Raw genomic sequence first — 24,512 nt, 5'->3', positions numbered from 1 at the left:
GCTGAATGTTGTGGGGGTTGTGTGATTTATTGATCCAGAAGGAAAAAAGGTGGAAGAGAAAAGAGCATGCTTAGCTTCTTTAACAGCCTGGTTTTTGGTTTAGAAATAGTGTCAACAAATAAAAAATACCCCGCTAGGGTTGTTATTAAATAACAACAGGCTGCTGACTAAAGCAAAAGCCTTCCCTGAACCACAGATGGCTGGGCTGGCAGCAAAACCCAGCTTCTGGCTTGTATTGATCCATAACCATTGATAATTGAGTCAGCCTAGAGGCATCTCAGAGCAGGACGAGGCACCACGGGGCAGTTTATCTAAACTGCTTAATGGCTCGGTGTTTTCCAGAGGCAAGAGCTGGAGTCGGAGAACAAGAAGCTGAAAAATGAGCTCAATGAGCTGAGGAAGGCCATCGCAGACCACGCCACCCAGAACAACTCCTCCAACGACATGCAGGACGGCTACAACCTCCTTCTGAACCAGCTGAAATCGGCCAACGAGGAGCTGGAGGTGCGCAAGGAGGAGGTGCTCATCCTCAGGTCGCAGATCATGAAGGCAGCCCAGCAGAAAGAGACGGGGAAAAACATGGTAAAGGAGAGGGTAATGGATTTTCTTCTTTCCTTCTTCTCCTCTGTTGGTGGAGATTCACTGGCTGCCTGTGCAGTGCCATTTCTGCTCTGGTGGGCAGGATGGCAGAGGGAGGTTATGGGGGGTTGTGCAGGGACACAGGGTGTCCTGCCTGGGGATGAGATGCAGTCCCTGGTGTTTCAGACAGCGCAGGACTATCTGTGCCATGGTACTGCTGTAGAGTGCCTACCCCCACACCTGAAGAGGGTAAGCCAACCCACACCACAGGGAGGTTATGGGGGGTTGTGCAGGGACACAGGGTGTCCTGCCTGGGGATGAGATGCAGTCCCTGGTGTTTCAGACAGCCCAGGACTATCTGTGCCATGGTACTGCTGTAGAGTGCCTACCCCCACGCCTGAAGAGGGTAAGCCTGCACCAATGTGTGTGGTTCAGCATGTTCCTGGCGATGTTTTGAAGCAATAACTTTTTCTGCAAGGAAATGAGGTGAGGGAAAAGAATTTCTAGAATGTCTAGAATGTCTAGAATTTCTAGAATTTCTAGAATTTCAGATTCTGCTCACTTCAGGCTGGTGCAGCTGTAATGTGTTTCTTCTGACACACAGGCAAGAATAGAGCCTGTCTCTCAAACAGCTGGGATGGGATTTGTATTTAGAGCACATTCCAATGGACATTTTCCAGAAACTCAATCTTTATTGATTTGCTGTCTTATCATTCCTCAAGGTTTTGGTGTATTTTGTATTTCAGACCAAGCCAAGCACCCTGCTTATCCTCTTCCCAAGTTCACTGCACCTTTTTTCCATCCCTTATCTCTCCTGCTGCATGTGTGTGGATTCATAGAAACTCAGCAGTGTGGTGGATGCCCCAGGGGTGCTTTTGATAGAATAACTGGGAGTTGTTTGGTGTCAGGACCTTTCAGGGCTGGGCAGAGTTTTAAAGCAGGGAGTCACATTGCTGTTTTGCACGCCGACTTTAGGAGAGCATCTCCCCCAATGCCAGCTGGCCCAACAGTGACCGGCACGTCGACCAGGAGGACGCGATCGAAGCCTACCAGGGCATGTGCGAGACCAACCGGTAAGTGTGGCACAGACCCCCCCAGCACGGGGGGATGCTGTGGGACAGAGGGATCCACACCACAATCAACGTGCTCTTGAGGGCTGCCAGCCTCCGGGCTGTGCTGTGGATTCAAGGGTGGGCCATCAAGAGCACACATCTAACGGAATTGTGGAACGCCAGAACGGTTTGGGTCGAAAGAGACCTTTAAGATCATCTAGTTCCAGTCAGATACAAGTGGATAGGCAAGCATGGAAGTGAGCAAAGGGGTTTTGACTTTGCTTCCAGTATGGAAATAGCAGGAAGACTAAGATTTGGGACTGCATTTGTATTTATTTCACAGAATTCACAGAATGACTGGGTTGGAAGAGGCATTCAAGAACATCGAGTCCAACCCAGCCCCAACACCTCAACTAAACCATAGCACTGAGTGCCCTATCCAGTCTTTTTTTAAACCATCTCAAGGATGGTGACTCCACCACCTCCCTGGGCAGCCATAACAGAATTTTATCACTCTTTCCATGAAAAGCTTTTTCCTAATACCTAACCTAAATTTCCCTTGGTGCAGCTTGAAACTGTGTCCTCTGGTTCTGTCAGTGCTGCCTGGATAAAGAGACCAACCCCAGCTGAGCACAGCACCTTCCAGGAGCTGTACAGAGTGATAAGGTCACCCCTGAGTCTCCTTTTCCCCAGGTTGAACACCCCCGGCTCCCTCAGTTGCTCCTCAGGTATCTCATACCCTGTTGGGAAGATGCCACAGTTCTCTTCTGGTTTTCCCAGAGGCAAAAGCCCATCGTGGTAAACTGAGCTAACAAACACGCTGTATTCCCTGGAAACACTCATATTATTGATTTTCTTGCACCCAAACTGAGTGTCAGGAACAACTGTTTTATTGCCAGTTTACCTCAACGAGGATTAATACTTGGAACATGTGTCTGTCCTGACAGTAACAATGGGCTGATATTGCCAAGCATTAAATCAGTCCTTGCAGCTGCCCAGGAGGATATAAAATAATAAAGCAGTGTCTTGCAAGAAGAAAAAATTATATGGATTAAACAGCAAGATATTATGAAAAGTAAATTTTTATTTTACTTCAAGGAAATTGAATGTTTATCTTTTTTTTTCTCTTGACAAATGCAGATGTTTGAAGCTTTTTTCCCCCTAAATAATTCCCATTCAGCAAGGAAGAAGATCCAGCCATTGTGGATTAATGGCTTTTAATAACACAATATGGTTTGCTACTTTGTAGAGTGGTTGCAGAAGGTTAACATTCCAGGCTGGGACCTGACTTAATGAGGATTTTATTCACACCTGTATGAATATGAGGAAAGACCCATTTAAGTGGAGCTCAAAACCCTGATGGCTGGACTGGGGCTCTGCCCAGGCTGTTCTGCCAGCTTTCACCAGATCTGGAGGCCTGGAGCAGTGGGGATTGTTGGGGTCCAGGACTCTTGTGACACTGGTTTCCCACCTGGACATCATGTCTGGCTAGATCAGGACTAGTCTTTGTGTTTTTTTTCAATTTGCCGTTGAATATTTTGCTTTCCTGAAGTGAACTTGCTGATGAAATTTCTGCCCCTCCTGCAGCAGAGGTGATGAGATCAATTTGCACATCACATTCTTGGCTGTAAATCAGCGGAGCTCAGTGTGCTTCCTGCAGCAAGGAGTAGGTTTTGGTCACTTAATGAATTCTATGAACTTTCTCTTCTTTCCTTCTTCTCCCTTCTTTCCAACATTCTCCTGGAGCCGTGGGTGCTCATACAAGATGTGAAATGCCATTGTTGGGCACAATTTACTCCCAAAATTTACTGTTTAATTACTCCCTAAATTTTCCAGTGTGCAGGGAAGGTTAATTTGTGCTCAGAGGTTTGTGAAGGAGTCAAAATAAGGGTTGCTGCTTTCACAGGATGTGTGTCTGACCCCGGGGCGCCACTGGCCCCCAGTATAAATTGGTATCTGGCCATACTGGTGCACATTGCCTTCTGTAGCCTGCCAGGAGGCTCCAGTCCTCCTCCCAACATTCTGGTTTCCACACTTGACTTCTACAGAAAGAACTGAGTTGTAGAATCATTTAGGCTCAAAAAGATTTCTTGAGGTTCAGCTCTTCCCCCAGCACTGCAAAGGCCAGCAGGAAACCATGTACCACATCCACGTGGATTTTAAATCCCTCCAGGGCCTATAAGTTTCCAGGATCTAATTTTCCACAGGAGTACAAGTCTCTTTCCTTGCAATTTCATGGGTGAGCTGCAATTTTAAGAAGTTCATGTGATCTGGCCTTGGTGGTTTTTGGTCTCTTAAGTTTTGGGAGGGGAAATCTGCAGTCTCCAGGGTCAGTTCATTATTCTCTCTTTCGTGTGAAGCTTGACTGGAGCTTGGCTCTTGAAATACAGCAGCAGTAGCTCTATATGCTCTCACCCTGATTTTCTGCAGTGATTTATCCAGTGGCTCATTAAGCACCGCCAACCTCCCCATTACAAGGTTCCCTGTGCAGTTGTCTGTTTATTGGGTTGGTTTATAAGATGTAGGCAAGTGTTGATGGCAATAAAATGGATGAAGACAAATGCTTGGGGAGCCTGGATTATTGTGTTTGTGGACATAAATTAACATTCCCTCCCCCAGCAAAAATTTGCATTTGTATTTACACAGCTCTATGCCCAAGGGTGTCAGCATGAGAAAGGGAAATGCTTTGCCTTTCTCATCTTGATCAATACATATTTTAATGAGAACCTTTTCTGGTGGGGTTGCAGTTCTGAAGTGGGATTTATAAGCAAGAGCCAATTCTTCTCTCACCTTCTCTGCAAGAAGCACTCCTATTTCTTTTTCATAGAGTATGATCCCAGGGCTGCCCTGCTCGGAGCAGCTCCAGCACTTGGCCTTGTTAAACCTCATGAGGCTCCCTTGGGCCACTGCTTGGGCTTTTCCAGGTCCCTCTGGATGGCCCAGTCCTTCAGGGGTGTCAGCTGTCCTATACCCCCTAGTCTGGGGTGCTTTTTGACCAGGTGGAAGTTTTTCACCAGCCCAGGCTTATGGATGTGGTAAAACCTCGCTCTAATGAGGAGCTGTTCCTAGCTCTAAGCCACCATGTCTTAGTTATTTAGGCTGAGGACAGGGCATGGCTTTATTTTGGTGGGAGATCAACCTTTTATTCTCTCCATTTCTATGTCATGCAGCACTTCTAAATACAGCAGGAGGAAAACAGGAAGAACTCTGCCAGGTGCTGCTAACTCTGCTCATGTATCAATTCTCTCTCCACAAAGCTTCTAGAGGAAAGCCCTTTGATTCCAGGTCAAGGGCAAGTTTGGACTGAAATCAGCCTTTTCTTTATAAATGCTTTAAATTCAGCTTCTTTCTTTTTTCTTTCTTTCTCTTTCTTTCTTTCTTTCTTTCTTTCTTTCTTTCTTTCTTTCTTTCTTTCTTTCTCTCTTTCTTTCTCTCTTTCTTTCTTTCTTTTTTTTCTCTCTTTCTTTCTTTCCTGCTGAATTTCAGCTGGTAAGAGGAAAATCAAGTTAGCTCCTACCTCATTTTTCTCCTACAATGTCTGAATCTAAAGCTAAGTAGGCTTTTTTCCCTGTTTCAGTTCCTGGGATCATTCTTTCAAGCCTGTTTGATCTTGGTGGAAATGCAGAGCCAGTGAGAGATTGGGTGATGGTGTTAAGAGATAATAAATAACCTGGTAGCTCGAAGTAAATCAGGCTGTGTCTTTCAAATTAGCTTCCATGATTGCTTCTAAGTGATTTCTGTAGAGTACATGGATATTATTTTTCTTTCCTGTTGGGCCAGTCCCAGCTGCCGCTGCTGTGCAAAGGGAAGAGCTGATGCTGGCTTCACATGAGGGATGCTTTTGCAGCTGGGAGAGACCATCCTGTGGAGATTGTACCATATCTCTGCCTCCCACTCTCCCATGGATACCTTCCCACTCTGCCATAGATCTAGTCTGTGACGCACACTATTTTTCCTTTTACCTGAAACAAAAAGGTCCACCTGTGTCTGAAAGTGAAATGTCCCCTATTTTATGAAGAGAGGGTAATTTACTGAAGATGCTGAAATCAACATCTCTGGGTTTGGGGTACATACACCTCCTTTAAGCTGCTTTCACAGGGAAGGGGGGTGTTTGGGCAGGAATTCTTTGCTTTTGGTGAGGACAGTTTGCTGACTGCAGGTCCCAGCTGCTCCCCAGACCTGTGCCTCCAAGGACAGGATAAAGGGAAAACACAGCTTTGTTAATCAGCCCTTTTAACTCCTCTCCAGCCTTATTTGAGAGTAGGATTGACCCAGCATTCTAGGAAATTAGGTTTCGTATGCCAATTACTCTAACTACATTGAAAGGACCCCTTTTTACATCCTGGTCAATGTGACCTTCTGGGAGAAGGGGGAGTGCAGTGATTTCTGAGTCAGTGCTGTGTTGATAGAGATGGACTGAATGCTTTTTTCCCAGTGCAGGTTTACCTTAAAACAGCATTTTTATATATTTATCTTATAATGACATTTTCTTGAGTGCCTCTCCTCATTTACCTCAATGCCTATGATTAAAGAAGGAAGGAAAGCTATTTTTCCAAGGAAGCTATCTCTTAAAAATGCTGCTCATCACCTGATATTTCACAGGTTTTTGATGTGCAATAAATAGTGGGGACCCTTCCTGCTTTTTCCTTTGGTTTTCAGTGCCTGAGGACATGTCCTGATAAGATTATATGAACCAAAAAAAAAGACTTCACTAACAAATTCATGCAAATGAGACCAATAAACCTCCCTTTATCTGTCAGCCTGCAGACCCTTTTAGAAACCTGCTACGTATGGGATAGCAACAAGCTTTTAATTTAAATTCTTACATGTGGCTGTAACAGATGAACTTTGGAAGTGTCAGTGCCTGAAATGTTTGCCAGCTTTGGGAAGTGCTGTGCTCGAGCACTGGCACGGGAGGGGTGCACAAGCTGTCTGTGGTGGAGAGGCACCTCCAGAGCCCCTTCCAAGCAGGGCTGCAACACCACGTTTCTCACTGCTTCCCTCCTGTGAAAACTTGCTCATGAGTGTTTGCGTGTTGTGCTTTGCCGCTGAAATGTGCAGAGATTCTCTTGCCAGGGAGTGGGATCTGCAACAGCTCTTTTCAAAATGTGTGTTTGGCTTTCTTCTTTTTGTGTTTTGGTTTTGGGTTTTTTAAAAATATAATGATATATTAAGATTGATGGTTTCCTTGCTCACTTTTAAAATTGTTATTGCTTAAAACAAACACCTTTTTCTAACTGACATCAAAGCCATGTAAAATCTTGCTGTAACAAGTGTTTCTGATCAAGCTGACCAGCTTACCTCACTCATTTGTTATGTGTTCAGCCCCTCATTAAAGAAGATAAATCAGCTTCTTGCCTCATATAACTTGGAAAAAAACCCAAAAAACAAACAATCTGCTAAAAGGAGACTAAAAAAGCCAACTGCTAAAAGTATTAAAATGAGATGAGACTTTCCTGGCCATTATTCTGCCTGGATGTATACAGAGGAGATTGATCTTGTGTGGATGCATGTGGTGTTTGGACCAAAGGTTGCTCTGAGGAAAGACTGATGTGTTTGAGTCAAATGCTGAGGAAACCCTTGGCTGAAGTAGAAGGAGTAGGGTTTATTTCAGGCCAATGGGAGTTGCTGCTGTGAAAAAGAGATGGGAAAACTTGTTTTTAAAATGTCATACAGCGCACAACCAGGGCAGGGCTCTCCTTCCCTGTGGTGGAAAAAGAAATGCAATGCAATGAATGCGTGCTCTGAAAACGAATACTGAATTAAATGCATAAGGCTTCTGCACCTTTCCCCCTTCTCTTTCAATTGACCTTTTGTCTTTCTCTGTCCTCTTCTTTCCTTTTTCTGTCCTTTATTTCTAGCAAGACTGAGGACTGGGGCTATCTCAATGAAGATGGAGAGCTCGGCTTGGCTTATCAAGGTTTAAAGCAAGTTGCCAGGTCAAATACTTTCTGTTTTTCCCCACTGCTGCTTCTCCCTTCTCCTGCCTTTTCCTTGCCCTCTTGTTTCTTTCTCTTGCTCTGCTGGTGCCATGTGGTCCTGGGCAGGGCCCTGTCCTCCTGTCTGGGAGCAGCTGGAGGTAGGATTCCCAAACTGCAGGAACTGAGACCCTCCTGTAATTTTCAGAGGAGTCATGGTTCCAGTTGGTCATTGCTGGTGGTGGGTGTTGTCACTAATGCCTGACCTCTGATCCAGTAAGGATTAAGTGACAGTAATGGGAAATTGGGTGATGGGAAGCTGGGATATCCAAGAAGACATAAAAACCCTCCCATTTAATTTTTTTCTCCCAAATTGCACTAAGACATGGCACCTCTCAGAAGTGTTTTCTCCCAGTCCTTGACCTGTTGGAAGGGGAGGCTCTGTGCTTGTGTCCCAGTCCTGTCACATTCACATGATCCTGGGAATTTTGTGCTCCCATCCATGTGTTGTCTGTGGGTGAGAAAGACATGTGATGGACACAGGGTGCCCTCATTCCACAGCTCTCCCCAGGTCCTGCTCTGCTGGGCAAATATCCCTCCTGGATTCTTGTCCTGCATCACCCCCATGCTTGGTAGTTATGGGGCTCCAATAGATATGATTTTATTAAAGTTTTAAGGACATTAAAGAGATTAAAAATTTAAGTATTTTGTAGAGAGTGGTCTAAAGTGGTCACATCTAGAGGTATCAGGGTAAAACTAGACAGTAACAGGAAGAAATAACAGAGATTATTTCATGTGGTTTTCCAGGCAAAGTAGGGACCCAGGTTCATAGAAGGAACATGTTCTTCTGAGGGTGTCTCATAGATTATCCAGACTGAATGCCAGCTAATCCCAGTATGAAGAAATAAAATGAAAATTAAGTACTTAATACTTATTTCATGGTGGGTCTGTATTTTCCAAGCCTATTAAGAGTAATCCTGACAGGATTATAAGGCTGACTGCATTATTTCTCATGTTTCTATAGGTGGAAAACATGCTTTTCTGTCTTGTGCTGGGATGTGGGAGTAGAGACTGTGTTGCTAAATTTTCTAAAGGCAACAAAAACAACAACCACACAAAACAACCTGGGGTTGATTAGTACTTTTCATCCAGGAATCTTCCCTGAAAGCATGCACTCTTTATAAAAGTTATTACAGAAAAATGCCAAAACAACTGCAAGAAAATTCCATGCATAGTTGCTCCTGTAGGGGAACAGTTGACAGGTGTGGATCACAATCGATTTCCCAATGAACCAGAGCGAGTTGTGGCTCTGTGTCTGTGCATGTTCTGGGTCAGTGTGGGGCTGTCAACAGCAGAATCCTCCTCATCTTTGCAGATTGCTGTTTGCATCCCCTGTCAGGAGGCCCTGAGCTGGGTGTGAGGTGACCCACAGCTCTGACCAGGCTCATCTGTGAGCTGTGGCAGGGCAGGGGCTTAGTGATCTCCTTGGGTCATTCCTTCTCTTGGCCGCCATTGTCCTGTATAATCTGTGACTATACTTTGTAGTTTCTGGCTTGGTGGCCCTCTCTGAGAATCCTCAAACCTTCTGGAGTCACTTAAATCTTCTGGCAAGAGCTGGTGGGCTGAAGGGAGATTTCCATGTAGCAGAGGATAGGGGACACTTAAAATCAATTATCATGTCACCTGCCAGGCTGTCACCATCACCACCAGCACAGGTGTCTGCAGTTAACATCTCAGTGATTAATCATTTTTCCACTGGATTTAAGAAGGCATTCTGGCTTAGCAAACAGCACTTTTCAAGAGTGAGAATTTAATGTTTGACAGGAAAGGAGCACAGGAACAAATGTCCTTCAAGCTGAGCTTTTGAAAACAAAACCTGCAGGTGTTGATCTGTGTTGCTTTCTTGCCATTAAGTATTTGCTCTTTGCAAGTAAAGGAACCTGGATATTTGATGAAATTAAATAAAAAAGGGTGCTTTGAGATTTCACAATCACAACATTTGATTTAATATATCTTAATTTCAAAAGTATTTAATCTGCAGTATAGCAAATGACAGACTAGTGTGGCAATAATTGCTTCTTGTTAGTCAGCTTTATAGGGAGGCTGACAGAGTATTTCCCAAGTTGGCTGATTTTGCAGGATCTAAACTCAAGTGGTGGTTACTCCTGTCATGCTGACATCACAGACTGATCAGTGTGGTCCTGTTTCAGGTTGCTGGAAGCACAGCTCCAGGACCAGCGAAGGGAGCACGAGGAGGAGATGGAAGCTCTGAAAAACCAGGTGGATTTAATGCAAGAGGAGCTGGAGAAGCAGCAGCAGGCATTCCTGCAGACTCTGCAGCTCTCTCCAGAGGTCCAGGTGGAGTTTGGACTTCAGCAAGAAATTACACGTCTGACCAATGAAAACCTGGTAAGAGGCTGTGCTGAAAACACAGAAAGAGAGCAAAAAATGGTTTGAGAGAAGGAGATATGAACCATAACAAGGAGAGAAGGGTGCTGGGATCTCTTTCACCCTTCCCAAACTCTGCAAAATTCATCAGCATCTCCCACTGGTGCATTTGGGAGTGTTGGCTCTTGGCCTCGAGCTGATGTTCCATGGCTGTATGACTTTTGTGACTACATAGATGCTTTATTTTTAATTTTTTTAAAATGCTTTTTTAAGCCTGTCTACTTTGTGGCACTGCCTTCCAAATCAGATCACTGGGGACCCTTCTACTCTGTTAGGCACAGAGGCAGCACAGGTCTTTCATCTTATTTGCTTGTATTGGAAGTGTGGAAAGGCAGTTGCCACTCCAAAAAGTTGGCCTGGATAATCATAAATTTTCCCTTTCTCCCCTTCTGTATCTGTGCAAATTCTGGAGGGAATGTTGGTACCTCCTGAGTTTTTGCATTTTTTCAACAACCCCAGTATGTGAATAAAACTGTTTAAATGTGATTAACAGCCAGGATTAAATGCTGTGTGTGGTGCTCCTCCTCCAGTGAGATGACCATGCCATGTCTTGGTGATGCACAGACCAGACTCCAGACTTCCAACTCACCCCAAATGAGTTGTTCTTGGGTTTAGTGTTAGGAATTCTTTTAAATGTAACTCCTGTCTTTCAGGATCTTAAAGAATTGCTGGAAAAGTCAGAAAAGAATGAAAAGAAGCTGAAGAAGCAGCTGAAGATTTACATGAAGAAGGTCCAAGATTTTGAAGGTGATTTGTGCATTGGAGATACTAGGTTGGGGGAGCTGCACTTGGGTTTTACTTCTTTGGCCAGTCTTGGAGAGCTGCAGGGTCTGGGTTTCTTTTTTCTCTTTTTCTTTCTATGAAAGTAAGATTTTGCTTGTTCTGGTACTGAACTAGCAGCAGGCTGAGCTGACACTGACCCTGTACCAGGGTTTGTAGGATATTTAAGGAAACTTTTTTGCTGTCATTGCAGTCAATGCAGTGACCCAGGCAGAGATACAAAAAGGAGTCCAGTGACCAGCAGGAAAATGCTCTGATCTGTCAATTTTGAAGGGGGAATTATAACCCTTAAGTACCAAATTGTGTATGTATATTCTGCTTAATGAGAAATCACCTCAAATGTGGCATCTGTGTTGTATAGAAAGCACTTCCTCTTCTCCGGAGAAGCCGTGATTAATCAGAGAGCCCCATTCTCATGAGTTAATTTCTGTAAACCAGGCATTAAGTGAAATTAAGCTGAGTAACTGGAGGGTTTCCACGGCTCGCCCAGCTGCTCTCTGTCAATGTGATTTGCATGCTGCTTGCTGCAGTATTTGCATGCTGGTCTCTTCTGCTTTATTACACTTCAGCAGTGTGCCATCGTGGTTTGCAGCTTTGCAGGCAGACAGAAGATGCCATGCTTAGGGATTTTGCATTGCCTGCCTGCTTTTTGCCTGGCTCTGTGAAAATCATACACTAAGATTGCTACTTTCTAGCAATTTGTGATTTCTTGGAAAATAAAAAATGGCTTCATTTTTTCCTCTTCTGAGTTCAAGTTTTGTACTTTTTCTTTCATGCAGAGTCAGAACTCTGTGGACTGGTAATCCAGAACCTGATTGTTTATGTTTTTATAAGTCTGTCAAAGCTGATGACATTATTGGGAATTCAATATATGACTTTTTGACGTGGTGTCTGCACTAAGGCCAGTGGAGGGCCTAAATAGTTGTTGATTTCCAGGTGCCAGCCAGGTGCTGATAACCTTTTCTCTTCACAGCATCCCAGACAATGGTGCCAGTGGAGAGGAGGCCGCACGAGCGCAACATGCAGGTTGCTGTCCAGAGGAAGGAGAAGGATTTTCAGGGCATGCTGGAATATTACAAAGAAGATGAGCCACTCCTCATCCGAAACCTCATTACAGGTGGGGAACTTGCTCTGCTTCTCTACCTGGCTGCTCCTTCTCGTGCCTGGGGCAGTCTGTAAACTTGAGATTAGAAAATTAAGATAGACAAATAGATCTTCTCAATTAATCCCTTCTGGGGCTGCATGTTTGTGGTGATGGCAGTTTGGGTAGGTAAAGTGGTGCTGCACTAAGCAGATAGACCAGGATGGGTGCAATCCCTTGGGGATAGCAAAAAATGGGAAACACAAAGCAGGGCTACAGTTTCTAGAGCAAGGCAGTAACTTGCTGAGCTTCATATGAGGTGATAGATGGGGAGGGGGTGGCAGAAGGACAGACCCCTGGGATCTGGCACAGCAGTGGAACAAAGGTAGCTCGGTTTATGAGGTAAAAACAGATAATGAGCTTGTGAGCTCTTCTGCACTGCACAGGCTGGTCAGAGTTGCTGCAGCATCCCCTCACTCAGTGCTGTTTCAGAAGTCAGGCTTCCCTGGCAAGGTGTTGGTATTCACTACAACTCTAGCCCCAGCAGAGCCTAGTGAGGATGCAGAAAGTGTTCACAGAGCAGTGCTAGCCCATTGCTGTGGGCACTGAAGTTCCCCTAATCAGACAAGCTTGTTCTTTGGAGGCTCCAAATGCCCACAGCTGCCATTAGGATTCCGTATCTTGAGGGAAGGAGTGATTTAATGTGTCATCAACTCAGGCAGAGGATTTACTGTGCCAGGTATTCCTGAAAGCTTCAGGGAGCTGTTCTGATGTGGTTTGTGTGCTGCTGGGTAGGGTTTTACAGGGTAGAGGAGCTTTGGCTCCACTGTGCATCCATAAGGAGAAATGGGGTGTTGTCACAAACCTCAGTGCAGGCAGGGCTGCCCTCCCACACCTGAGTGCTGAGGGTCTGGGGCAGGTCCCTCTGTCCTGCAGCTAAACCTCTAGCTCTGTGTCCACACTGCAGGGAGGAATGCAAGTTGCAGAGCCAAAATTTCATTTTTCCCAAGGCTGAGCAGAGAGGGGTTTGCCTGGGTACAATCCAGCTCTGGTGTTCTCTGCTTCACTTGTCAGTTGGGGAAATTTAAGTTTGCTTTTTTTGTGAAATCCTTCATTTTTAAAATTGTGATATCTTCCAGATCTCAAGCCCCAGGCAGTGTCTGCTACTGTTCCCTGCCTTCCTGCTTACATCCTCTACATGTGCATCAGACATGCAGATTACATCAATGATGACCAGAAGGTGCACTCCTTGCTCACCTCCACCATCAATGGCGTTAAGAAAGTGCTGAAGGCAGGTGTCCATTTGCTCTTGTCTTGGGGCTGAGGGGCTGTCAGATGGTAATAACCATGTCCAAGAGCGTGGCACTCAGCTCTCACAGTGATTTTCAAGGCAATTTGCTCTTAGAGCCTTCCTTTTTAGAAGAGCGAGGAGAATTGTGATCTTAGCAATAAAATTGTTGGAATTTAGAAGTACAAAAAAAAGGTTTGCAGGGAAGAACAGCTAATATTGCCCAGCTGCAGAGGGGAAGCTGCCTGATAATGGGTGGGGAAACTCCAAATTGGATAGTTTTGTGATGCCATCACCCCCCACTGCAAGGGAGGGGGGGATCTCACTTTGTGTTCTCACTTTGTCTCTGCAGAAGCACCAGGATGACTTTGAGATGACGTCGTTCTGGCTGGCCAACACCTGCCGCCTGCTGCACTGCCTGAAGCAGTACAGCGGGGAGGAGGTGAGAGCTGGCCGGGCTGGCATCCCTGAGGGACAGCCCTGCGTCCCCCCGGCACCAGGGGCTTCCCTCTGGCTGTGGGATGGGGCTGCTCTCCTTGGTTAATGTGTGTGTAGCACAGCAGTGCTGTAATCTGTGTGTGCACAGCTAGCTTTTCCTGGGAAAACTCATAAAGGCACAAGGGTTTGGGTTGGAAAGGGATCTTAAATCCCATCTCATTCCACCCCCTGCCATGGGCAGGGACACCTTCCACTGTCCCAGGATGCTCCAAGCCCCATCCAGCCTGGCCTTGGGCACTGCCAGGGATCCAGGGGCAGCCACAGCTGCTCTGGGCACCCTGGGCCAGGGCCTGCCCACCCTCCCAGCCACCAATTCCTGCCCAACATCCCAAAATGTGTGCCTGCCCTGTGGCAGTGCAGCCATGGCCTGTGTGCTGTCCCTGCAGGCCTTGTCCCCAGTGCCTGGGCAGCTCTCCTGGAGCCCCTGCAGGCCCTGGCAGGGGCTCTCAGGTGTCCCTGCAGCCTTCTCTTGTGCAGGGGAGCAGCCCCAGCTGTGCCAGCCTTTCTATGCTCTTTCTGGTGGGCCATTTTGAAGGTTGTTCTGGTTTTAATTGGTCCCACAGCTTTTCATTAAACAATATTTCGTAGCTTGGAATAAGTTTTGTTAAAGATGATCCCTTTCAAAAGGGATTATCACAGTTCTCCTACAACATTGCACATTGCCATCCTTATAGCTGTGTATTCTGCATATTAAAATTTTTAACAGACCCAAATACTGTTATTTTTTTTGGTCTTTAGATATTTCTTTAGATATATTAAGCATTCAAACTGTAAAAAAAAATTACATAAAATTAAATGAACTAATCAGGTCATTCAAAAGATAATAGTTTGTGTGTAAAACCTCAGCACTGGATTTTGAAGATTTAAAATTAAAAGTTAAATAAAAAAAATTTTAGAGAATACTTACTAGCAGTTGTGCTCTTGTTTGCCCTCTTCTGTCTGGATAATAATACTGCATTTAAAGAAAATACTCTCCAGAAAACCAGCTAGGTTAAAACACAGTCTTAAATTTTATGTTGTTTGCCATGATTTACTGTGTTAAATGAACCAGCTGTTCGCAAATTCCATTGGCAATTCTTGCAAAATATGGAGTGGAGAAATACTTCAGAGCAGTTTGCAAGATACTGTTATCTTTAGTTTTAAATCTGGCCTATTTTTAAGGAAAGGCTTAAAAGAAAATCCCAACCCACATGCAGTCCTGTCAGGTAAAGAGCATGGTGCTCTATGATTAGTCAGAAAAATGGGGCAATTGTGAAATCAACTCAAATTGAAAATACTTGTTGTATTTTTGCATTTTGCCAGTCAGCAACCAACAAAAACAGTTTCATAGTTCTGATTTTCACACCAAGTAAGACCATATGAACAGGTAATTAAATGATCTGTGTTAATTAAAACATCTCATTGGCTTCTGTCACTAAAACTGGTATTAATATCTGACCCCAGAACTGAGGGCTTACAGCAGCCAAATGCAGGATTGTAGATCAGCTATATCAGCAAAAGACAGGCAACAAATTTAATTATTTCAGTAGATTTATGAATTTCAGAACAATTTAAAATATTGTCAAAGCAGCACATAACATGCAGTGGTAATTTTTTCTTCAATTTTCCAGAATCTTAATTTAAAAATATTTGGTTTCCTATAAACAGTTAGAACTCAAAGGGATAAACTAAAAAGGTGGTTTAGTTTCAGAGGGCCTAAGATGTAATTTTCTACTCCTGTATATGCTGCAGTTAATAAAAATGTGCAGATCCTTACTAAGGATGAAATGAAAAACTGGTAGTTTAATGATTTCCTTCAAAAGGTAGTTCTCTAGCAATAATTTACGAACAAATGCCTAGGTAATTGAAAGGTGATTTTTGAGTTTTGATCTTTTCTATAATGTACTTTGGTAACATGTTTTGGTATGCTGTACTGTAAGGGTGCAGGGGGGTTTAATGCAGCGGTTTTGATGGAGCGTCAGTGTGTGGGATAATGAGCCTGGGTGTTTCCCCCTCCTCTTCAGGGTTTCATGACCCAAAACACGGCGAAGCAGAATGAGCACTGCCTGAAGAACTTCGACCTGACCGAGTACCGCCAGGTGCTGGGCCACCTCTCCATCCAGATCTACCAGCAGCTCATCAACATTGCAGAGGGCATCCTGCAGCCCATGATCGGTGAGCCCACAGCTGCCCTTCAGAAGGGTGTTTCTTGGCCCAGATTATCTGTTTTTCAGACCTCTGCACAGTGACAGCATGACCCAGAGAGTTTTTATCTTACCCCAAGATAGGAGCTAATAGGGATGAGGGTTTTCCCTCCCACTCCAGAAGATATCTCTTTTATTTCTGTTGGGGAGGCAGTGGAAGAGGTGAGGGTGTGTTGGTGGGTCTGCTTTCTCCTCCAGACCAGGTTTGTGGTTAATCTTTTTATGGATGGAAATGTACATTATAAGAGAGGAGAGGATTGGGAAGAGGAAAAAGACTCATAAAGACCTTGTTTTTGAGGGTATGTGAGAAGGTGTGAGAGGAGTTATCTCTTCAGCTAAATCCCTGAGGATTCATCTGAGGAATGCCCCATCCCTGGAAGTGTCCAAGGTCCAGCTAGACAGGGCTTGGAGCAACCTGAGATGGTGGCAGGTGTCCCTGCCCATTTCAGGAGTGTTTGACCAAAATAGCCTTTAAGGTCTCTCCCAAACCAAACTCTTGCATAGTTCTGTGGTATTTGTGTGTTTTTTAACTATTTTGTACTATCAGAGTAAGCCAGCGTTCATGGATCTGTCCTGCTGTCGGTTCTCGCAGCATCCATGGTGCTGCATCACTGAGAACTGATATGTGTTCATTGCAGCCCTTGGAAGAAGGGATCAGTTCAGATGGATGCAGACTTTTTAGCCCATTTCCCCCCCTCTTTTCAGTGTCTGCTGTGTTGGAAAATGAGAGTATCCAAGGGCTTTCCAGTGTCAAACCGGTGGGCTACAGGAAATACGCCTCCAATGCGGGTGACAGCTCCTACAGCTTGGATGAAATGATTCGCCAGCTGAACACATTCCACAGCATCATGTGTGACCAGGGCCTGGACCCAGAGATCATCCAGCAGGTCTTCAAGCAGCTCTTCTACATGATCAACGCCATCGCCCTGAACAACCTCCTGCTGAGGAAGGATGTCTGCTCGTGGAGCACGGGCATGCAGCTGAGGTGGGGCTTGGGGCAGGGCTCTGCCTGCTTAGGGAAGCTTTGTTAATGTACTAAGTTGGTGGAAAATAGGAAAATAAAGTGCACTTTTCAATGCAAATTAGTTAAATCTTCCTTTTCCCCTTCCCACGCTGGATCTTTCTGTGTTCCCCTTGAGGCCAGTGGGCACAGCAAAAGCGTTTTCTGTGTAGATATTCTCAAAAGTATCTGGGTACCTTGCAGGATTTTGTTAGCATTTAAAACCTGGTAAAAAGCTTCATTTTAATTGTTGCAACTTGGAGTAATCTGAATGCTGTAACCCCAACAGAAAAGCACCTCCCTTTTGTTGTTTGGCTGTTACATGGTTCATCTATTTGTAAAGTACTTGGAGTATGTGTTTTACTCTGAGTTGTTGAGTACTAAGCTTTGGCCTGATTGTCTCTTGCTGCATGTATCACAAATATACATCACAAAAAGCCACATACACCAGCACTGCAACATACTTTGAGCCCCAAAGAGGAGTTTTGAAGATACTGCTTTTTTTTTTTACCTCTCAGCTTGTCTTGGTTGCTTATCCAGGTTTAACATCAGCCAGCTGGAGGAATGGCTGCGTGGGAAGAATCTTCAGCAGAGTGGAGCAGCACAAACTTTGGAGCCCTTGATTCAGGCAGCACAGCTCCTGCAGCTGAAGAAGAAAACCTCAGAGGATGCTGAGGCCATCTGCTCCTTGTGCACGTCGCTCACGACCCAGCAGGTAGGGAGCAGGGCAGGGGTTTACAGCACAGGGAATTGAGGAGTGGGAAAGGGTGGTCTCCTGCTGCCAGCTCTTCACTGTGCCATTCCTTCAGTGGGCACAGCCTGTGCTTTTCAGGACTGATGTCACATCTTGGCCCCTCCCAGACGTGGTCACAGTGGTGGCCCCTCTCTTACAGTGCCACTGATGGCACTGGAGCTCCAGAAATGTGCAAAGATGAAACCCAGCCCCGAGGAGTTTGTTGTGAAAGTCAGATCCTTGGCATTTTAAACCCACCTAGCTCTAATGGCAGTTCTGCTCTCTCTGAGGCCTGCCTTTTGCAGCTTTCCCAAAAACCACTGATTTTAAGGATTCCCACACCTATTGTCTTTTGCCAGCTCTTAAACTGGCTGTGTCTGCAGGATGCCCACCAAGGATTCCTCTTTGGGGCGGGAGGTTTAGAAGTACCAACCTAGGCTGCCTGGATATGACCTTGAACTTTGAGACTTCATTCCAGGAGGATATAAACTCACTTTTTTTTACTGCTGGATTGTCTGTCCTTAATTTGATAATATTGTAGAAATGGAGAAGTGGGAGGTGTGAGCTGATTTCCAGTGGTTCTCAGGGAGCCTTTCTAATATATCTGCATCACCCTGTCCTGAACATGCATTTTTGAGAAAAGCTGAGGGGAGGAGTGGGAGTGAGGGAGCGTCAAGAGAAGTATTGTAGAGGTAACATCAGAAGTCATCCATGTCACCATGTGCCAACCCTGTATAAATCTGCTGTCCAAGTCTGTTGCCAGTTGACAGATGTTCCCATAAGTGATTTTGACAGGTCTATAGATCTTGCAACACCTTACAGCAGGCAAAGAAAAACACCAGGGTGATATTTCTGCTGCTTCTTCCTCTGTTTTACCATGGCAGACTTGTTGTGGCCATATCATGACAACCTGCTGCTGGTGATTTGTGTTCTGGAGAAGCTGGCTTCTCACGACTATAACCACGTTTTCTTTTTCACAGATTGTAAAGATACTCAATCTCTACACTCCTGTGAACGAGTTTGAAGAACGTGTGACTGTGGCTTTCATACGAAACATACAGGTAAATTTAAAGGGCTGTCAACTGGAGGGCACAAATGACATCTCTGTAGTTCTAGTGACATCTGTATTACATCACTGCTAACTCGGGCATTTTATAAAAGGCTTGCTGCTGCAGGTTGTCCTGAATTCAGCACTCTGTGTGTGCACATACTTACAGCACACAGCTGCAGGGATAACCAGGCTGTTAACCACAGAGGGCAAGAAGCACCCAAATCCCAGGCTCAGCTAATTCAGCTCTTCAGTAGCAATATGACTGAGGATTAAGGTTGCAGGAGTCAACAAAGTGTTGTTGACTTTGAGTCAACAACACTTTGAGTGTTGAGTAACTTTGTTGAGTTACTTCTGAGAAAGGAGGTAGAAATTGGCAACTGAAGGAAAAATAAACAAATTAAAGCCAAACACCTTTTAATGTTCACAAGGAGCAGGGAGGAAAAGGAAGGGTATGTGTTCAGCTACCCCCAGAACATATCACCATGGCTGAGCAGCTGAATTAAAGGTGATTTGCTGATGTCATGTAGTCCTGGTTTTGCCAAGGGGATCATCCTGTTTTCAGGTCCTGTATCTTTGTAGTCATGTAGAAAATGTAACCACATTCTCCTGAAGCAGTGTTTCCTACAGTCTGTATAGAAGTTCCTGTAAATACTTGCACAGAATGAAAGGTGCTGCAGAGGAAAACAAAATAGTTCTCACCGTTTTATGCAGTATTTGTAAAATGATGCACATTCCCAAACCTTTGGTGGTGTAAAACACAACAAGAAAAGGCAACAAATGATGCTAAATTTGTTTTCTTCTCCCACACCCAACAGAAGCAGTTGCAAGAACGGAATGACCCTCCACAGCTGCTGTTAGACTTCAAGCACATGTTCCCAGTTCTGTTCCCCTTCAACCCATCTGCCATCACCATGGACTCCATTCATCTCCCTGCTTCTCTCAACTTGGATTTCCTCAATAAAGTCTGAAGAAAGTAGAATTAAACTCACCTCTCACCAGAGAGTCTCCCAGAGACTTCCAGCAACAAAAGAAAAAAAAATCATAAAAAGAGCTCTTTAAATATGGACCAAACAGGCTTATGGAAGAACCAGTAAACAGTAACAAATGGATGCTAAAATGTACACTGAAAAAGACACTGGTCTGTATGTGATTTTTTTTTTGTAATTTGCATCTAAGAAATAAGGATACTTGAAAAATAGATTTATTTTTTACTTCTTGATTTTATGTTGACATAGTTCAAAGCCCATAATCATCTCCAAAAGCCAGGAAGTGGGAGACAGCTTATTTTGATTTTCATAGGTGTCTATGACAAAAACAAAATTTGAGACACTTGTGCTGCCTTGAAGGATGTGTCATTTGTCTAGTAGCAGGTGGTCTTGAGTGTATGAATAGCAGAACATGCTGTTCTGCCTTCAGTTCTTGCTAGTAACTGCATTCATGATAGTGAATTCAAAAGGTAAATTGCAGAAGGTGTGTATTTATCACATCATAAAGGTAAAAGGGCTGGGATGCTGCTTGTTTTCACTGATATGGAATTTGTCACTAATTGTATGTTTGAGAAATACTATTGCTCCTCCTAAATACATTCAGTGCATCTGCTTAATGGAATTTAGATAAATTGGCAGGAATTTGTTCCATTGGACTTTCTTGCATTACCAAATTTACACTAGTAAAGGTTTTGTCCTGGTGAAATAATCATGATGCAAAGGACTGCCTTAAGCCTTCTGCTTCTAGTATAGCATCCTCCTGATCCCTACTGTTGGCTTTTCTTGTGCTTTTGAGTGTCAAACACTTTCATCCAGTGGCTGTCAAGGTTCTTGTACCTCTTACATGGCCAGTGTCAGAATCCCATGCACAGATCATGCTAAGGAACCCAGTTTAATCATCCAGCCCTACCTGTGTTCAGTGGGTTAATCCTAGCTGTAGCTGTCCATGGAAAAACTCCATTCAGTTCAGTCAACATCCAGAATGTTAAGAATCATGCAAATACACAGCTTGGATAAATGAAGAGTATTTTAAAAATTTTAAAATTTCTATAAGAGATTAAATGTTTTAACACAAAAAAAATAACCAAAACAAAACCAAACAACAAAACAAACAAATAAAAAACAACAACAAAACGAAACCAAACCAAAAAAAAAAAGCTGTCAGGTAGTATGTTAGAAACGTAAGCCATTTCTTTAAGAGTGAACCCAGGCTACAACAACCTTAAATGAATAATTGCTTTCAATTCAGATTCTGTTAGGTTTTTTTTTCAAATCAGACTTACAAACTAAGCCAAACCAACCCTCTGACCTCAGCACACAGACGTTGAAGGGGAGCAGCCATTGGTTTTTCTTTGGTCCTTGGCAGCACACGCTGAGCTCTCGGTGATGCTGGGCAGGGGAGGACGAGGGTGGGTTCCCCAGGGTCGGTGCTGCTCCACGACTGCTCAGCGTGGGGATGCTTCAGCCACAGCACAACGTGCCAAACTGCAGCCAGGATGTGTGGCTGCCAGCATTCTGCCCTTTCCACTCCCACAGTGGTCTTGTTTAAATCAATCTCAACTCGCCTGCTTTTGCGGCTCCTTCTGTGGTCTGCAGCTACATCACGACTAAAAGCTTTCTGAGAAAAATCCACTCTGTCCATCTGACTCTTTGTAGCTGGTGTAAATCCAAACAGCAAATTTATGACCAGGTAGGCTGTCTGCTCAGAGATTGAAAGCAGAATGTGAAGCTTCTTGGAGATACACTAACTCCAGTCTGCTGCAGTTTCCTTTCTAGGCAAGGAACGTGTTGTGATTTAGACATCATGTACATAATCGGTGTATATACAAACTGCAGTAGTCCTGTATGTACTATATATGTATATGACTATCCAAAAAAGCACATTTTAAAAGAAACTGTTGAGTGCTGTGCAGAGTTATACACTCTGTGCCAGTGGGTAAATACCTTGACTCAGACTGAGACTATAGTTCAGAGCAACTGTTACCACTGAAGGACAGACTTCAGGCTAAAAAGTAATTTTTTCCCCCTTAACTATCACCCATCAAATTACAGATATTTTGCTTGTAAAGAGCCAGGGCTGTCTCCAAACTGCAATCCTTGGGCACTCACCTCTGCTGTGTCTTCAGTAGTGCCTTCATCTCCCCTGGCTATACAGTGAGGGTAATGCCACCAGTCCAGCCCATGCCCAGCAAGCCCTGCCACCCACTCTCCTGCAATATCTTAATTTATTTTCACCTACCTCTCTTCACAATGAATGTCCTTGCAGTGCTCTGAGTTTTGTTAGTTGTCGCCTCTCCTTTCTTTCCACTCTCCAACAGTCATCATGGTTTAAGAATAAATAATTCAAAGCAGGATTCAGCCTTTCTGTAAGGTGGTTTAAAGAGAGAGCTGTTGCTCAGGATTCGTGTTAGGTCAGCAGTTTCAGGCAGTTCGGTCTCTACCTCTTTCTGATGTAAATTATTTGGAGTACAATTCCCAATGCATTGATTAAACCTATGCTTATCACTCAGACTACGTGACAGGTTGCTGCAGAATCCTCTTCTGCAGTGGCTTTGTTGCTGATTGCCACTGTAAAATGTGCTTAATGGTCTTCTAGGGGATAATGGTCCTTCACTGGCACTTTCAGGATTGTAATTTATATGTTCTTTCTTAAAAACTCTTAGTATGTGTAGATGGGAACTGGGATTTAACATCTTGATCTGTGATCACGTAGTTTATCCACTGAGATCCATCTGGAAGAGAACTCTGTATGAAATACCTTTAATATATGTTATCTTTTCTGTTAGCACTTTTAAAAATTTGTATTTAAATGTTAATTTAGTTAAATTGCTATGCTCAAGCATGCCTTCTTTCCTCAGATTTACACTTCTTTATTTAAAAAGCAAAGTGAACACAAAGCATGGCTTAGAGAAAGCTGGCTCTTCTCCAGATCTGTCTTTATTTTTAAATATTGATTATTATGTTTAGCATTTTCCCACTCTGTGCCTTCAGCTGTTTAACTCAACCACTCTTTCTCTGAAATAAGCATTAAAACAGTGGAATATTTTTATTATTCTGTCATAGAAAAAGTTGTCTATGGATATAAAAGCCTACTCATTAAATCTTACATTGAGGAGGTCTTCAAAAACACTTTTAAGTTCTTGGGGAAAAAAACCCCAAACAATAGTGACCCATGGTGATTTCTGCAAATATGATGGCTTATATCTCAGAAAAGCACTATTGGGAATAAAATAAAATAAATTAAACCATCAAAATGCCCAAATCACCAGCACTACAGAACCAACACTTCAAATATGAGCTGAGGCATTTGCTGGCTGACCTACAAGAAGCATCCAGGACAATGTCCATGTTTTATTTTCACCAGAAGGTTCCCTTTCTTCTTCATTTTTTTTAATTGGTATTTTGTAGCTGAGGTTGCTTATCTTATCTGATAAAGCTGCTGTAGGTGACTGTAGAAAAAGAACATTAGACCTCAAGACTGAATTTTTGCAATCCAACATTACAAACATGTTTTTGCTCATGCAGTTTATTCCACTGGATCTACAAGAATTTCTCAATGTTTGTGAAACAGTACCAAAGTGTGGGCATGTTTTAAGCACAGTGGCTGCTTTTCATCACCCTGCAACTTGAGCACTGAAGTCTTTGCAGGACATGATTCCTTGTTTGTGTGGTTTGTAAAAGGTACAAATGAAAAAGCTACAAAAAGGTACAAATGGTACAAAATTTGTACAAAAGGTACAAATGAAAAAGCTACACAATGGTTGTTTTCCTCTATTTTCAATAGTAAATGAATAAAATTGTGCAAACTTATTCTTTCAGACCATTAACTGAAAAATTAGCATTTTATCATTGCATATAAATAGAACGTAATTAAAATGAATTGCATGAACTTCCATAAAGCTTTTTCCTCAAACTTTATTGATTCACATATATATTACAGTCATAAATTGATCTCTTTTTTTTTTTCTGAAAGAAATTCTAGCAAGGTAGATGTTAAGTAAAACAATCCACAAGACATAACCCTGATGAGTATCCAAATTATTTCAAGGTGTGAATGCCAGTGGACAAAGACTTTAAGATTAATTTGAAATCAGAAGAAAAGAAGTATATTGAAAAAGTGCTACTATATTGAAATCTTTGGGGATATTTTTATTTTATTTTTTGTGGTGTAAAGTGTCATTACCTTAAGGAGCAGAAGGTATAGCTGCTGTCAAAGTTGAATGACATACATGAGTGAATACTGTAGATGAAATACTACTGCTTATAAAATATTTTTCCATTTTGAACAAATCTGTAAACTACACCTTTGTTTATAAGAAAATGCTTGTAATAGTCACTGTAATATTCAGCTGGGGATAAAAAAAATTTGTGAAATAAACACTTTTGAAGAAATTGTGGCTCTTGGTCAAAAATGGAAATGCAAAAAAATAACCCTTTTCAATATGTACTTCCATCCAATATAAACATTTCTAAGTGGTTTATAAACAGAAATTAGGATAATCATTTTTACTGATGACACTGGAGGTTTTAGAAGTTATAACATGATTTCAGAGATGCTGAAATATTGGCAGATAATTAGAAACTGAGTGTGGAGTGTTATGGCCCTGAAAGCCATTGTAAATGAGTGCAGAAAAGGAGAGGAAATGCAACCTGTTGTGCATGTGCGTAAATCACAGAAACCTGGAATGGTTTGAGTTGGAAGGGAGCTTAAAGTCCCTGAAAGCCATTGTAAATGAGTGCAGAAAAGGAGAGGAAATGCAACCTGTTGTGCATGTGCGTAAATCACAGAAACCCAGAATGGTTTGAGTTGGAAGGGAGCTTAAGGTCCATCTTGCTACAAACCCCTGCCATGGGCAGGGACACCTTCCACTGTCCCAGGCTGCTCCAAGCCCTGTCCAGCCTGGCCTTGGAGCTC

At 43.5% G+C, this 24,512-nt stretch overlaps 1 protein-coding gene across 3 annotated transcripts in view; it reads left to right on the top strand.

Moving 5' to 3' along the window:
* Positions 1-23,989, top strand: part of MYO5B (myosin VB) — a 149,159-nt gene extending 125,170 nt beyond the window's left edge. Inside the window, exons 29-41 of one of the 3 annotated variants that reach the window (XM_039733357.1) lie at positions 343-582; positions 1,555-1,652; positions 7,493-7,570; positions 9,760-9,958; positions 10,651-10,744; positions 11,751-11,894; positions 12,998-13,149; positions 13,499-13,588; positions 15,648-15,798; positions 16,533-16,812; positions 17,368-17,542; positions 18,541-18,621; positions 19,427-23,989. In XM_039733357.1, coding sequence (XP_039589291.1) covers positions 343-582; positions 1,555-1,652; positions 7,493-7,570; positions 9,760-9,958; positions 10,651-10,744; positions 11,751-11,894; positions 12,998-13,149; positions 13,499-13,588; positions 15,648-15,798; positions 16,533-16,812; positions 17,368-17,542; positions 18,541-18,621; positions 19,427-19,579 — 1,935 coding nt within the window. In that variant the 3' untranslated portion in view covers positions 19,580-23,989. Of the gene's footprint in view, positions 1-342; positions 595-1,554; positions 1,653-7,492; positions 7,571-9,759; positions 9,959-10,650; positions 10,745-11,750; positions 11,895-12,997; positions 13,150-13,498; positions 13,589-15,647; positions 15,799-16,532; positions 16,813-17,367; positions 17,543-18,540; positions 18,622-19,426 lie in introns of all 3 variants that reach the window. The other 2 variants (XM_039733359.1, XM_039733358.1) reach the window with 2 other exon arrangements.
* Positions 23,990-24,512: the final 523 nt, after the last annotated feature.

The sequence above is a fragment of the Passer montanus genome, unplaced genomic scaffold, assembly GCF_014805655.1.
Source record: "Passer montanus isolate IOZ18808 unplaced genomic scaffold, ASM1480565v1 scaffold86, whole genome shotgun sequence".
Classification (NCBI taxonomy): Eukaryota; Metazoa; Chordata; class Aves; order Passeriformes; family Passeridae; genus Passer; species Passer montanus.
The sequence above is the reverse complement of the archived record's forward strand: the minus strand, read 5'-3'. Positions and strand labels throughout refer to the sequence as shown.